Raw genomic sequence first — 16,859 nt, forward strand, 5'->3', positions numbered from 1 at the left:
CCCAAAAAGATCCTGCCCCTCTTAAATATGGCCACAAAGTCAGGAATACAAAAGAGGTGTTTAATGAGGGTCTTAGAATAGTAACAAATGTATTCTCATTTATTATCTTATCAAGCTACAATCATCCGAAGACAGCTTTGAGACGAGGTATAAGATATGTCCATAGATATTTCTATAACCAGATACTAATTTCACAAAATACACAACCTTTACGATGCAAAATTAAAAACACTGTTTCAGGGCTTGAAGCTTGATTTTTTCAAAGGTAGAAAAAATATTCAAATAATTTTATAAACTGGTGTTTTATAGTTTATAAAATAATTCTATAATATACTCTAGTGAAACACTATAAACAATATGACAGTTTATAGAAATGGAAAAAATCAGAAGGTTCAAAATCAACGGTATTTTGGAATAGCAGCTCTTCATATAAGTAGTCAAATTTTTTGTTTCAAAATCGTTTATAGCATATGCTTATAACTTGTAGCATTGTATTGAATTAACATACAGTAAGAATGTTTCTCCTTTCAGTCTTTGAGGTTGAAATATTGATATTTTTAGGTCTGACCTTTGACCACAATTTCACAAAATTGTGACCACTCTGGATTTTTCCGACCCAACTTTTCTTATTGTACACGTTTTCCTCTTTCTATCGATATATAATTTAGGTGTGTGTTCCTCCGGACCAGTAAAGTTTTAAAACATGAACTCTGGCTGCAGTATTATAAGAGGATCATTGGACATGTCTTAAGATATATTATATGACAGGTTTTAGGAATGTTTCGTAATACAGACCCCTGGACATTAACTTTACCAAAAAAAAGACAAAACACACTTACATGAATGAATAATAAAAAATTGATGAAAAATTATTTAGGTTAATAACATACTTTGCAATAATAGAAGCATATCTTTATTTTTCAAATTTGTACAAGTTAAAACCATTTTTAAGCAATATTTTGTACAGGTTATAACATGTACGAGGTACTTTTGTACATGTTATAACTTGTATTTTTGCATTATACAAGTTATAACATGTACAATATTTTTGTACACGTTATAACCTGTACAAAATCGCAACTTGTACACGACATATATATAAATAATGATACTTTAACTTCAATTATTAATTAGGTATTTAATGAGATATTGGATTAATATGATATAAATCCATTGCCGCGATACTTTAGTAGCTATTGGAAATCGTCTTAATTATTAGAAGTGTGTGTAGGACAAGCAGGTGTTTCTAATGATCTCAAACTACGTTTCCATGTGTACTTACCAACTATTAATGCATTGCTTGTTTACGTAAGTAATAAGTTAGGTTTTAAATGTGTTTTAATGTTATAATTAAATTATAAAAAAAAATGATGTTGTAAAAGATAATAATGAAAAGGTTGGTCCGGTAATCAAATGATCACTCAGAAATGGCAAAAAAGGTAATCAAAAGCCACGTTCATAAAATTATTTCCGATGAAAATCTATTTGGATTTAAGGGTGGATATGTCTACGTTCTCACTTTTCTAAATTTTCACTTCATAAATATTTCGATATGAGCGTCACTGATGAATTAGTCTCATGTAGACAAAACGCGCGTCTGACGTACTAAATCATAATCCTGGTACCTTTCCATTATATGGTCATTTTTATAAATTTTCTGTTTACAAAACTTTGAATTTTTCGAAAAACTAAGGATTTATTTACCCCAGGAGTAGATTACCTTAGCCATATTTGGCACAACTTTTAGGAACTTTTGATCCTCAATGCTCTTTAACTTTGTATTTATTTGGCTTTTAACTATTTTGATATGATCGTCACTGAAGAGTCTTATGGAGACGAAACTCGCGTCTGGCGTATAAAATTATAATCTTGGTACTTTTGATAACTACATGTATCATAACTATTTACACCACTTGGTCAATGCCACTGCTGGTGTACGTTTCATCCCCGAGGGAATCACCATCCCAGTAGTTAACACTTCGGCGTTGACATGAATATCAATAACGAGGTAATTTTTATAAATTTCCTGTTTATAAAACTTTCAATTTTTCGAAAAACTAAGGATTTTCTTATCCCAGGCAAATATTACCTGAGACGTATTTGGCACAACTTTTTGGATTTTTGGATTTTAAATGCTCTTCAACTTTGTTTTTGTTTGGCTTTATTAATATTTCGATATGATCTGTTGAGTCTTATATAGAGGAAACGCGCGTCTGGCGTACTAAATTATAATCCTTGTACCTTTGATAACTATTCTTACAAATTTATAAGAAAAAAACCATCAACGAAATTTAGTTTGTGAGAACACTATTAATATGTACTAGTAAAAATAACAGATATGTATGTTAAACATGTTGCAACTATATATGCAGACGATACTGTGCTAATCGCGGGATTGCTTAATAAATTTCACCTTAATGGTGAACTTGTGCAATATCCTAACAATTTAGATATTACAGTTTATGATGATTCTTATGTAGACGAAACGCGCGTCTTGCGTACTAAGTTATAATCCTGGTACTTTTGATAACTATTATGATTATTACTTTGAATGAAATCAGTACTTTGTTAACCGACTCAATAAGCAGCTTCGATTTGTAAACTAAAGAATAGGTTTTCAAATAAAAATGATTTAAATTTTAGTTGGTTAAATCATGTTAAATGTTATTTTTTTGATGAATTTCAAACGGGATTAATTTTGGGGCTGTTATCTTAACCATGTATTGTTACATTGTGTTTAAAAAAATACGATGATTTAATCACTTCAAGATCAGTTTCAACAAAAATTGTTTTCAAAATTGTATGCATGATCAAAGACATTAAATTATCATAACTATTTTGATATATAATTGTAAATGGTGTACATATGTTGATCTGTGTATTTATGTCTGTTTGCGTTGATGTCATGTAGTATCGGTATACCATTACAATTGCAAAGGTTTGACATAATGAAGATATATATATATATATAATAGTGATACTTTTATTTCAAATATTAATTAGGTATTTAATGAGATATTTGATTAATATGATATAAATCCATTGCTGCGATACTTTAGTAGCTATTGGAAATCGTTTTAATTATGAGAAAGGGTGTCTAGGATGAGCAGGTGTTTCTAATGATCTCAAACTACGTTTTCTTTTGGACCGACTGAATATTAAAGCATTGCTTGTTTATGTGAGTATAAAGTTAGTTTATAAATGTGTTTTAATATTAATTGCAATACTCATAGAAGAAGACCCTATATCAATACTGAACTAATAACAATGAGATGAAGAACAACGACCAAGAGCTGTTGACGTATTTTTAAACTATGTTGAAGTCCTTCCTTTAATCACAAAGTGATTAAAATTAATCTAGAGTTGTCTCTCTTTATCTGTTGTTTTACAGTAATTCACAAATACCAAAATTAACATGATACAGACTTTCTGTATACTATACTCATTTGTGTAGAGGTTCCATCCTCTGTTTTTCATATATAACTTTTACAACTATTACAAAAACAATCCATTGAATTAAACATACATTTTACTACACCAACTTGTATTTACATTTTCATGACTAGAATATACATTTTTTACTTTGTGGCATTACTTTGGCTACAGAGTATTCTATAATATTTTGTTGAGGCGCCAGGGTGACTACCGATTACCTAACACAATGGCTATCATCTGACCTATGTTGACATAGTGTCATAAAACCCCTGGTAGTTAAACACTGTTACACCACCATCTACCATGGGGAGTGACCGGGGAAAACACTCGTATTACCAATGCTCCAGTTATAAGTGCCCCACCTGTTGGCAGGTGTAGGCCTCCCCTCTATAAGATGAGGTGGAGGAGGTCCCAGCGTTACCCATCTGTAGAACTTGTCAGGCCCAGAGCAAGGGCCGAGTGAAATAATCCCCCAATCACTACCAGTCTCCCTGGACCGCCACATGAGAGCCCCAGTCAGCTACCAAATCTGACTGGGGTTCTCACCTCCACAAAATTTTCATTATTGATTTATTGGAAAAGTTGAATTTGTTGTGCGTAGGAAAGACTCAACACCCCCTTGTATATTATTTAAGAAAACCTGATTTCCAGTTTGTGACAAATGAGTTCCATCTGTTCTGTATAAAGACACTTCACTTGCCCTAATGTTCTCATGTAATATAGCTTTTCCCCCGTTTTCTATTACAAAGTTTTTGACCACTAAATTCACTCTTTTTCTCTTCTGTTCGATTATTGCTCCCGCATTCAAGGGAGCAAAATGCCAGTATCTGCGCTGTAGCATTGAAGACCATATTATAATAACTTTTTTAAATGAAGCCTTGTAACGTAGGATAGAACATTTTACATTTTCCATTAAACCCCTTCCTGTCAATTCTAAGTCTGTCAAATCATTAGCTCCACAGTGAATAATAATAAAATGAGGAGAAGGTAAACAATTTCTTTTTGCGTCCAGTAGGGAGTCCAAATCTTTAAACTGTAAACCAGGTTGCCCAATCCAGTATGTTGTTACACCTTTTGACCCCAGTCCCAGGTTGTTTCTACCATATTTCTTCGCCTCTACGTTGGCCCAATGAACAAGGGAACTTCCAACAATCCATAAAATCTTGGGACCTGTGAAAACCTGTAGCTTGTTAGCCTTTTAAAATTAGAAAAATTGTAACCTTATATAGCGAGAATAAGCATGCGATTTCCATCTGCCTAATCTCATAATTACCTTCTCTGAGACCCCCTGTCTGGCCAGTTCCGTGGCTCCCCCAATTCTAAAACTATGTGACCTAAAATGACCTTTACTAATATGAAGAAACTGTAAAGCTTTTTCCAGTATACTACTGAATTGGTATCTAGTTAAAGGCATACCAGTATAATGGATAAACAAATCTGAATTGATACAGGTAGGTCGTACCTTTAAATATTCGTTAATAAGTCGTATCGGACAGTAGTTTTTTCCGTTCTCAGGTATCAACAAAGTAACAGACTTTCCCTTTTGGTCAGTTTTTGACCACCTTACTCTTAGCTCCAGGACTTTTCTCCTAACTAAAATATCTGAAATTGTTAAGTTGGAGCCATTTATAACAGACTTGGATTTTGAAGTAGTGATTTCCCCTACTCTTAGCAAACCAAAGAAGGCAACAGAAAAAACTGCTGAAATTAAAGCAGCTTCATATTTATTCTTGCATACTTTATCTAAACAACCTATCATATCTGATAACAATTGCACTGTAATTGGTGCTCTAATGTCATTACGTTTTCCCCCTTGAATTCTATTTATTCCTTCTAATGCCTTTTAGTGGAGTGACAAATCAGGAAAAGTCGCTTAGTTAAGGAGTTTAATGCACCGAAATACCTCACGGCTGAAAATGCACATGAAGATAGAGTTAACATTATACTCTCATTTTAGCCCTGTCGTAGAGTTTTCCCGCGGTGCAGTTTTTTGTAAAATTGCGATAAAGTGTGACTTTCCGATTTTTTTCTTTTTCATTTTCAAAAACGGGAACGTTTATAACTAATTCCCGAATGAAGATATCATCACAAAATTTGTTATCAGATGAAAGAGTAATGTATCAGCTTTAATTTGATATCAAAATTTCTTATCATATGAACATATAAATTATGTGAATTGGATGATTTTCAAATGTTTATGTCATTTTTTTCAATGTTACCGTCTGACAAAGTATATAACATTTCTAATATATATCATCAGTGGTACGTTTTGACAAAAAACAATATAATAATCAATATGCAAGAAGTTTAAATGCATACAATTTCGAAAAAGCATGCAAATTAAGTTTTTCGGGCCGTTTTATAATTCTTATCATTTAGCAGTTTTCCTATTTGATTTTCACCTCATTAAGTCTTGTTGCTTTCCCTTTTCCTATTTTCCCCTCACTTATGATTTGCTGTTTTTCCTCAGAAAATAAAACTGTGTATTTTTTTTAATTTCATCTATAGTAAGACATATTTATATCATTGTCAATGTATAGTTTTTGACTGAGTATACAGATTTTATGTGTTAGTGTTTTTTAGTTGTTTTATTTCTTGTTGATTTTGTTGAATAAACTAATTTTAAACCACATTGGTACACCCCCGAAATAACCCGGAAAATAATGGACACGAGTCCTGTTCAGTTTGCTCACTCAGTTCCAAAACGGAGTAGGCTTAAGAGTAATTGGGAATTATGCGTTATTTGCCAAATATCTAGTTATGAAAATTTGTCAAATGCAACAGAAAAAGGGAAGACTACTCTTTTAGACGCAATAGATGTCAGACAGGGTATTGTTTATCGCCGCCTTTATACTGAATTTGAGTCAACGAAAGTGATTCCATTAGAACAAATAAAATATCATAGGTCGTGTTATAAAGCATATACAAGTAAAAAAAACTTGGAAACATTTCAAATAGGGAAAGAAGTATGCTCAACATCGAGTGCAAACCATTCTGTGTTTGAACCAACTTGTGTTAAAACACGCTCAACGGTATTACAATCAGACTGGTCTAAATGTTTGTTCTGTAAACAAAAGTCCTATAAGCGAGATAAGCAATTACGGCGAGTCGAGTCTGTTGAACGTGCTGATAATATATTAAATGCAGCAAAAGACAAGTTTGACTATCTAATGGTAAGTTTACTCTCTATGGAGAACTTCAAGGACAAGGCACTGTATCATTCAACATGCATTGCTAACTATATGCTAAACTTGAAAAGGGAACCTTCTGATGATGTTCCAAATGAGTCGGAGCATGATATTGCTTTCAAGAACCTGACGGAAGGTCTACACGATGATCTGTTTTTTAATAAGAAAGCATTTTCGTTGTCGAATTTGTTAGACACATATTGTTCCTTTCTTCCACAAGAAATTAGAAGTAGATATACAACTGATAAACTGCAACACAAACTGGAAAATCACTACGGTGATCGCATTGTTGTTCAGTCTCAAAGAGGACAGGGTAAATCAAATATGATTTTCAGTAGCTCTATCAGTGTTTCTGAGGCTATTCGCGCTGCCAGTAGTTTAAAAGCGGAATTAAAATTTTCTGAGATGAAAACCAGTTTTGTTAATGATTCCATACGTCAAGAAGATCAGACCCTACATGATGCGGCAAAAATTTTGAGAAGCAGTTTACAATCCTTCAAAATTTCGGCTGAATTTTATCCATCTCCTTCTGAAGTTTCTATCCCTACGGCTTTACAATTCATACCTACCTCTTTGATAAACTTTCTTGCCAGATTAATAGATGATAACTATTTTCATATGGAGAATGATTTCAATTCACTCTCAGGTGATACAGTACGAAAATGTATTGCTTTAGCCGAGTGTGTGATATCTCTGCATAAAAAACAGTTCACCCCTTTTAGTTTATCATTGGCTCTTCAGTTGCATCATGAATATGGTTCTAAAAATCTTATTGAAACTTTACATTCACATGGCTTTTGTGCGTCTTACACTGAGGTTAGACAATTTCTGACTAGTTCAGCAAACCATGAAATTATAAGTTCCCAAAATGAAACATACATCCCCAATGGCATATGTCCTAAAATTTCAGGTGGAGACTTCATTCAAGAAGGGTCTGACAACGTTGATATCAATGCAGAAACTATTGATGGTAAAAACACATTCCATTCTATGGCTCGTGCAGTTTTTCAGGTTGTGAATCATCCGACTTTTCAGACAGACTTAGCTAACGTGAAAATAAAACGCGGCCAAGAAAGATCCCTCGCTCTGGATGAAAACACTTCTAGTCTCATGTCATGTTTGCCTTTCTGTAAGCCTAAAGAAAGATTCGGCCCACCTAGATGTACCGAGCCATACGGCAGAATCGAATCATGTGCAACCAATAAATCTGACGTGTCTGATATGGCTTGGGTATTGCTCCGATCACTTACACGCGACATTGCTGAACTACCTTCGTTTCAAAATGATAAAAAACAAATAATACCTTTTTGGACAGGCTTCCACAAAAGACTTTCCGACCGAAAAAACATTCATGTCGTCGTTGCATATCCTCCAATCATAGACGCAAAACCTGCTGACATGGCGACAGTGTATACAACAATGGTGAAATGCCTAGAAATGTCAAAGGCTGCAGGTCAGAATAACCCAGTACAGACCTTCGACCAACAGCTTTATGCCATAGCTCAACAAGTAAAGTGGTCTATGCCTCAGATTTTTCACCCACACGTTGTTAGATTAGGTGGGTTTCACATGGTTTCGTGTTACCTTTCAGCAATAGGCAAAATATGGGCATCAGCTGGGCTTCGGGATTTATTGGTCGATTCGGGTGCATATGCAGGATGTACTGTAGATCAGATTCTTCAAGGCAAGCAGTTTAATCGCGGTGTTAGAGCTTACACATTAGCATATGAAACTGTGATGGCACTATGGTTCAAGAAATTTTTTCAATGGTGTTCAAACCAACGAAAAATTGCTAACATAGACGAAAAGTTCTGGCAAACAATGCTTTCTTGTCATGATGCATTCAGTGACCTTAATACAAAGGTATTAGATCTCTCTGAATTTTTAATTCTTTTCCGGGAACAGTTATCCCCGTTGATTTCGGAGTTCAGAGAGTTTTCTTATAGAGCATCTCCAACTTTTAAATTTTGGGAAATGTTTTTACGAGCCGTTGAAGTTATGCTTATGAATGTCAAAGCAGAACGTGATGGAGATTGGACTTTACACCTCCAATCCGTGTCTTCTATGTTGCCATATTTCTTTATTGCAAACAAGACAAATTATGCTAGGTGGACACCAGCTTATTTAATTGACATGCTGAATCTCCCAGAAGAAACTTATTCAGCTTTCATGTCCGGAAAGTTTGCAGTCAGACAAAAGCCTGGTGTTTTCAATGGCATATGGAGTGATATGGCAACAGAGAAGACTATAATCAAAGATTCGAAGGGAAACGGCGGTATAGTCGGATTAACTACGCAAAAATCTGCTCTTCTTCGTTGGACTTTTACTAGGCACATTCTTGCAAGGTACGCTTCTGAAATGAGGAAAAGGTCTGGAATTGCTATTGACTCTGACGAAAATCACGAAGAGAGTAGACCGACAGCGATGAAACGCGATGAACAGCAAGTGAAGGATCTTATTGAGCATGTTCAAAATAATATGACAGATCCATTCGACATTGAAGAATGTCCCAAATCGCTAATAAACATTGCAACAGGTTTGCATGCCAGTAGAGAAGTTGAAGATTCGCTGCTGAATTCTGTAGATCGAGGACAAAAATCGATGAAATCTTTTGTAGATGGTTGTTTCAGAGACAACGACACTCGCGACTTTTTTTCCCCAATTTCTAAATCTGCACTCAAAACCTTTGACGACATGACAAAGCCATGCAATCTAAAATGTCGATCTGGCGATATTGTAAAAACTCATATTAATCCCGAGCTTGTCTTTCGAAGAGCTTTAGCCCTTGCAAATGTCCGAGACGAAGTTACCGTTGAAAAAGTTTTGGCTTACCCCATCGGTAGAATACCAACATCCATTTTCCATGACGATGGGTTGATGAGGAAATCATGCAAAGCAGATTTCATTCATCTATTGGAAAAAGAGGTGTGCACCTCTTTCACACTTCCACCGTCTGATAAGAATCGATCAATCCTTATCAGAGATGGCATGGGTATTGTTCAAAGTCTTTTTGTAAAAAGGTACAATAGTTTTGGAGATTTGGCCAAGGACTACTTTAGAACTTTAATATCAAGTTTTGAAAATTTCGGGTGTGTCGTAGACGTGTTTGATCGGTATGACGTAGAACATTCTACAAAATCAGCAGAAAGAATGAGGCGGTCTATTTCAAATGGTGGTAAGATTTTTCAGGTCATTGAAGGCAGGTCAATTCCAGATTGGAAGAAATTTCTATGTGCATCGGAAAATAAACAAGCATTATTAAGATTTTTGGGTGACTATGCGCTCGCACACTTCAATGAATTCGATTTGAATGAGCATGACGAACTATTCTTAGCTGGATGTTTTCAAAACCCAGAGACTGTTAAACAAATTTGTGCCGGAACTGTTACTGATTGTATTCAGTTGTTCAGTACACAGGAAGAGGCAGATACAAGAATCATTCTACAGTCTCTGTTTGCTAATGAACAGCTAATGAAAAGTAATTCCAGAGGTCGCATTGTAATAAAATCATCGGACACTGATGTTTTACTTCTGTGTATAATGTATTTTCCCAAAATGACAAACATTGATGAATTGTGGTTCCAGACAGGATGCGTTTCTTCAACCAAAGACGCCCGACGGTTTATACCTGTACACGAAATATACAATGCCATTAAACCAGTGGTTTCCAGTACTTTACCAGCTGTTCACGCTCTAACGGGATGCGACACGACGTCTTCTTTCTTTGGAATAGGCAAAAAGACAGTATACAAGACATTAAAACAACACCCATTAAGATATCAAAGTTTGATCAATCTAGCTAGTTCTGATATCGAAACATCTGTGACAGTGGGAAGACAATTTATCGCTGATCTATATGACCCCAAAGGCAAGGCTCAATCTGTACATGGTGATCTAAATAAACTGCGAGTAAAGTCAGCGCTATCTAAGGATGCTTCCTTAGTGAGACTTCCTCCTTCAGAAGCATCTTTCAGACAACACATATTTAGAGTATCCCTACAAGTGTACGTCTGGATGAATGCCCATATCGCAAAACCACCACCTAGATCACCTCTTGAATATGGATGGACAATGGGGAATAGCTCAATAGTTCCACTATATTTTGAGGGGCCAATGTCTTCTGACTTTTAACAGGACCTTGTTTGCACATGCAAAGGCAAATCTATGTGTGGTAAATCATGTGTATGTTATGAACAACACTTGTCATGCACAAGCATTTGTGGTTGTCAGGGCAGTGATGATTGTAGAAACCAGCTTACTCATCAGAGTGTTTTAGAAGATTGCAACGACGCGGATGATGTTTAGTATGAACCCCGATGCCCAATATTTCATGTGTGAGATGCTAGAAGCCTTTTCGCTGTTGAAAAATTTTTAGAAAATAAAATAAACAAAAAAATAAACAAAATAAATTAAAAAAAAAAAATATTAAAAAAAACCTGCCAGTGGACTCCGACCTTGACGTGGTTGGTAGGCTTGTAAACCAACAGGAGACTTTATCGAATATTTTATAAGTATAACATGTACTTTTTTGTGTTAGTTTTTCGTAACCACTTCAAATCATCGGACGTGCATAATAATGTCAAGTGTAATTGAAATATACAAAAATATCTTCATTTGTATAAAAATTTCTGTAAATCGTGTTTGTGTGATATATATAGTGCTTTAAAACGGTAAAAGTCAAAAGTCTACTCTTGATTTTTTGTTGTTTGCGTTGGTTTATAAAAAAAGGGGGATGCACAGCGTCATGTATTTTCAAAATGATATTACTCTTGCACTGGTCGACCTATTGTTATCAATAAAACTTCATATACTATCGTGTTTATGCTGACATTTATGCATCAAGACTATTTTGATAATTTCAACATTATTTTTTATTTAAAAAGGGAATAATGAATTTGATCATTTTTTCATTGAATCATGGACCGGGTCTAAACTTGCCAGTTCTAACTTCTCCTTTATTCTTTATATTATCTTAACAAAACTTTCCCAAAAATATCTTTATATATTGTAATACATTATTAAAAAGCTGAATATTGAATATAAATATTTTTTATCGATAATTTTTGTAAATAAAGATAATCTTTATCATTTTCTTCCATGTTGGCTGCGGGGGTGAACATCACTAATCTATGGCAATCTGGCATAAATATTAGAAGCTGCATTTGTACAGCACCCCTAGAGCTTGCTTCCATTGAAATTTTTTCTCAGTTACCATGAGCGAATACCGAGAAATTGTCCAAAATGTCCAAAAATGTCGATTTTTTAAAATCCCCCCTTTTTACCTTTAATCGCAATTATCAAAAATCTGCACCATTTTGGCATTCTACGACATGCCTTAATAGAAGGGTATTATATTTATCTTCAAAATAAGACCAAAATTAGCCGTGAGGTATTTCGGTGCATTAAATTTTTTAATTTACCTTAATTGTCACCGTACTATTTCCAATTATAAAGAATTTTGTAGTATCCTGTATCCCTTGAATTTTATGATGGTATGAAACTCCTGATATATAAGATGATATGGTTCCCCCCGAAAGACCCTGTACTGACAAAAAAGCTATAAAATTTAACAAATCATTGACTGGCACCGGCCAATCCTGTTTCAATTTATAAGATGATCTAAAAGTACAAAGTTTTGACAGAGCCAAATTGTATGATTTTTGTGTATTTTTGGACACACCTTGATTGACAATATAGTCAGCCACCTGACTTAAATGTTCCAGATCTGTGTTGGAATTTTGGTTGGCCACTGGTCTGCTTCTGGGGCTAGGCTTCTGAACTTCCCCCACTGAGAACGAGAAAGACAATCAGCAATTTGGTTTTGTTTTGAAGGGATATTAAAACCATCTGTCTTACTAAAGTCATAACTATACTTGATTTGCTAGTTTTCATATTAATGATTTGAACAACAGCCTGGTTATCAACATGAAAAATAACTTTTTTGTTAACAAAATTGGATTCCCAGGACATAAGAGCAGCTACAACTGGAAACAACTCTAACAATGTCATATCTCTATTGATTCCAGCCTCAACCCAATGTTTTGGCCACATGCCTTGGGCCCACTGACCTGCAAAATAGATCCCGTAACCGCCTTTGGACCCCCCTGCACAATCAGTGAACAACTCTAATTTTTCATTTGAAACCCATACATTGTCTGTTATAACAGTGACACCATTGTATTGTTTTAAAAAATCTAACCAAATTTCTAAATCTGCTTTCATCTGCTTGTTTACTCGAATTTTGTAATACGATTTTCTGACCCCGATTGTTGAATTTATGAGTCTGCGACAGAAGGTGCGGCCTGGAGCAACTACCTTACAAGCAAAATTTAGAAGCCCAAGAAGTGATTGCATATCTTTAAGAGTTATTTTAGAACTGTTCAAGGTATTTCTGATTTTTTGGGAGAGTTTGACAAGTTTTTCATTTGGAAGTCGCATTATTAAATTCTTTGTATCAAATTCTATACCCAAAAACATAAGTAATGTAGTCGGCAAAGTGGTCTTGTCACTGGCCAGAGGAATACCTATTTTGTTGCATACCCCTTGGAATAACTTTAAAGTATTACCAACTTTTGATGTTTGGCTCGACTCGACAAAAAGAAAATCATCTAAATAATGGAGGATATCATCATTTCCGCTTTTAAGCTGTATTATCCAATGCAAAGCTCTTGCAAATTTCTCCCACAGCGCACAACTTATTGAGGCCCCCATAGGGAGCATTTTATTAAGATAATATTCACCCTGAAATTTTATCCCCAACAAGTCAAACTCGTGCGGGGCAATTGGCAACAAACGAAAAGCCGCTTTTACGTCGCACTGACTTTATCGGGCAAATGTTTTGTGTCTATTAATCAAACATGCTGCTTCGTCCACTGAACTGTACTGCACTGAACAATGATCTTTATCAATAAAATCGTTTATTGAATTATTCTCAGGATAGGATAAATGTTGAATAAGTCTGAAATCCCCATCCTTTTTTTGCACTAGCCCCATTGGTGATACCTGAAGTGTGGGAAAAGGTGGGTATCTGAAAGGACCAGCAATGCGACCAAGTTTTACTTCCTTCATTATTTTTTCTTTAAAAATTTTTGGGTAGCTGTAATGCACTTTTTAAATTGGAACTCAAAATATAAGCCAAAATATTTTAATGAGAAACCGTATTTGAAACCAGATATAATTTCATGTGCTACATTGTGAAGTGGGTAGAATTCTAAATAATTTTCCAGGACTGATACTTTTATAGGAGTACTACCTAACGAATAAAAATTAATACTTTTTGTTACTTCTTCCTTGGGCCCGGTTATTACATTGGGCCTTTCTGTGTTTGCCACTGCATATTTCACATATGTGTTTAAACCTACAACGAGGGAAGTAGGGACAGTCAGTACCATTATTATAGTATTTACATGACATATTTACACTTCCTCTAGTTACCTGTGATTGTTTATGTGTTCTACTGCTTGAAAGCGTAGCTTCATTTGAGTTATAATTACCACGATTTTGTGTATTTTTTCTATAACCCTGTGATTGCACTGACACATTGTTATGTACTGTGGGAGATGTGATGTGTAATAGCCAATATTCGCCGTGTATATTTTCCCAAGATAAATTTGGATTCTTTTCTATTTTTAGCCTAAATTGCTCGTCATAGGTGGCCCAGTTTTCTTACCTTGTTGCCGCTAATCTTATATCGCGCATATATTTTAACAATTCCTGTGCCCGTGTGCTGTATTTCTCAATGTAAACACTCATAAAAATCATGAATGCAGAAGTCCATTCATTTATTGACAAATAAACCCCCGACGATCTTTTTTCAATGCAAATTTTCCCCCTTTTTAATTTCAAATCGCCCTCGTCAACCTCTTCCATTTCTTTTTGCGTTCTCAAAAGAGAATGAAGCTCTATAAACTTTCCCTCCCAAATCTTTTCTTTAATTCTAAAAGACACGTGATCCCCCACTGTGTCATGAACGCTAGATTCTTTTGGCGGGGTGAAATCAATGGAATTATTTGCAATTTCGTGCCTTAAAGAGGGAAATGCCCGTGCATCTTCCTCCGACTCATTACCTGATGAAATATCAGTAGTTTCCTCAGGTTCCTCAGGTACTTCTGCCACCACACGTCCGACCTCTTTTGTTTTCTTGGCAGGTCTTCTCCGGCCAGCTCCGTCTTTCTTTTGGCCAATTTCTTCACTCTGCACTTTCTTTCCTCCTGTCCTGCTGCTCGTTCTTCTTTTCTTCCCCATGGCCCTTGATGGCGATCCTACGGCATTTCTCTTGTTAGGCATCTTCTTTTTGGATTTTTGGAGAGTTTAACTAATTTTCGTAACACCTGCTTTCGTCGACAGCAAGTTAACAAGTGCCTGCTACGGGATTTCCAAAATTCTATTCAAGCTGATCCGGGAATTCCAAAATTATGATTCATGCTGCGAGCGCCGTAGTGGCCAAGCCAAATATGGCATTGAGCTACAGGCTGCAACACCCACGCACCCTCACGAATATTTGATTATATTAAACCAGATTATTGAAAATATAAATTTTTTATAATCTCAATTATAATGAAATTAAAAAAAAAGAAATGATGTTGTAGAAAAATAATAATAAAGTTCGCTTGTAGTTTTTGACCACTGTATTACATTGAGTTATTTATTAAATTATTTCAAAACTTAGCTAAAATTTAAATATTATTCTTTTTATTTTATTTTTCATCAGGTAACAAAGAGTACCATAGACCCAAACAGACACACCTGATAATGTTATCTGATGAACATTATGATTCCTATGACAATGGAAGTTATGAAGACACGTGTGAACAAAGTGAAATATATATTCCAGCAACATGGGTCACCGTCACCTTGATGTGTTTGGCTGTAGAAACTATTGTAGTCAATCTAGTTGTGATAATTGTATTTATCCGTCCCAAACACCGGACACCATCAACTGTTTTACTTTCATTGTTAGCTGCTTCAGACAGCATAGCAGCGATCCTAGCGTCAATACCAAAACTTGCTGGGTTTGTTTTTTACACTGATGATCTCGAGGAAAATATAGAATATTTTGGCGGATGGATTTGGTTTGAACATTATCCAGATTGTAACGCTTGGATGTATGTGATAAACATTTCATCTGCATTTCACTGCATATCTATAAGTATAACGGTTATATTGTGTATTCAAAAGGTAATTGCTTTACGATTTCCGCTTTGGAGCTTGCAGCGGGAACAAAACAAGTCAAATAAGTTTTTGATGTGTCTAATTTTGGTCCTTTTTACCAGTGTGTTCGCATGGAAAACAGTTAAAGACAATAAGATGTTATATAATGGAAGAAATAATGTTTGCTGCTTCAATGATATATATGAAACAGATGATATCGATCTACTCAATACTGGATTGAATATTTTCCTCCTAGCTTCCGTGCTCATCATAATATTATGCACTGTTTATCTGAGTTTCAAACTTTTTAAAAATACAAAATATAGTCACAGAATTAGAAATACAACTGCTAACGCGAGAGCGCAAAGATCCGCAATGCTAGTCCTACTAATATCAATTGTATTCGTACTCTCGGAGATATTAAATATCTTAACAACTATTAATTATTCAAGACTGCTTCCAACCTATAGTGTACTATTGGAGGGGGCCTGTGACTCGTATTGTTTGTTAAGTAGACAAGTTGGGTTTTCGTTAAACTTGATAGTATACCTGATTATGAGTGAAAATTTAAGGAACACAATTATAACAACATTTGCAGAGTTTTTTGTGTGTCAACGACGGACGAAAAGTAAACAATTGGCGCCAACTATCAATTCGATTTCCAATGGCACTATGTCAACTCATATGTAAAGTTTGTTCCTCTTTCTCCTGTAATATAAATCTGAGTTATATTTTTCCATAAAATTTCACCAAATGTATATTAACAGTTGTTATCCATTCGTTTGATGTGTTTGAGTTTTTGATTTTGCCTCGAAGTTCAATATTTTTGTAATTTAACTAAAACAAAATATTTTGCAAACATTGCAATTCAGGATAAGACTGCTGTTATAAGAGGTCGGTCATTTAAAGACGTATCAACCGTATCATATACTTTGACGTATCCGCATCTGCAGATATTCCAAAAAACAGTATGTGATCCCGAACATTTAATTTTATGTACTTTCAATAATATGCAAATGGGCGACAGATCAATTTCTAATGCAGAAATTTACAAAACAATAAGGAAATTTCGAGTTTTTGTGGAAT

The 16,859-nt window shown here is 35.0% G+C and overlaps 1 protein-coding gene across 1 annotated transcript; it reads left to right on the plus strand.

The window, feature by feature from the left end:
• The first annotated feature begins 1,229 nt into the window (after positions 1 to 1,229).
• On the plus strand, positions 1,230 to 16,463 carry LOC134692257 (uncharacterized). Its single transcript, XM_063552707.1, has 2 exons — positions 1,230 to 1,308; positions 15,334 to 16,463. Exon 2 carries the CDS (start codon positions 15,375 to 15,377, stop codon positions 16,461 to 16,463), a length of 1,089 nt encoding a protein of 362 aa, XP_063408777.1. The 5' UTR covers positions 1,230 to 1,308; positions 15,334 to 15,374.
• The last annotated feature ends 396 nt before the right edge of the window (positions 16,464 to 16,859 follow it).

This window comes from Mytilus trossulus, chromosome 12 (genome assembly GCF_036588685.1).
Source record: "Mytilus trossulus isolate FHL-02 chromosome 12, PNRI_Mtr1.1.1.hap1, whole genome shotgun sequence".
Taxonomy (NCBI): domain Eukaryota; kingdom Metazoa; phylum Mollusca; class Bivalvia; order Mytilida; family Mytilidae; genus Mytilus; species Mytilus trossulus.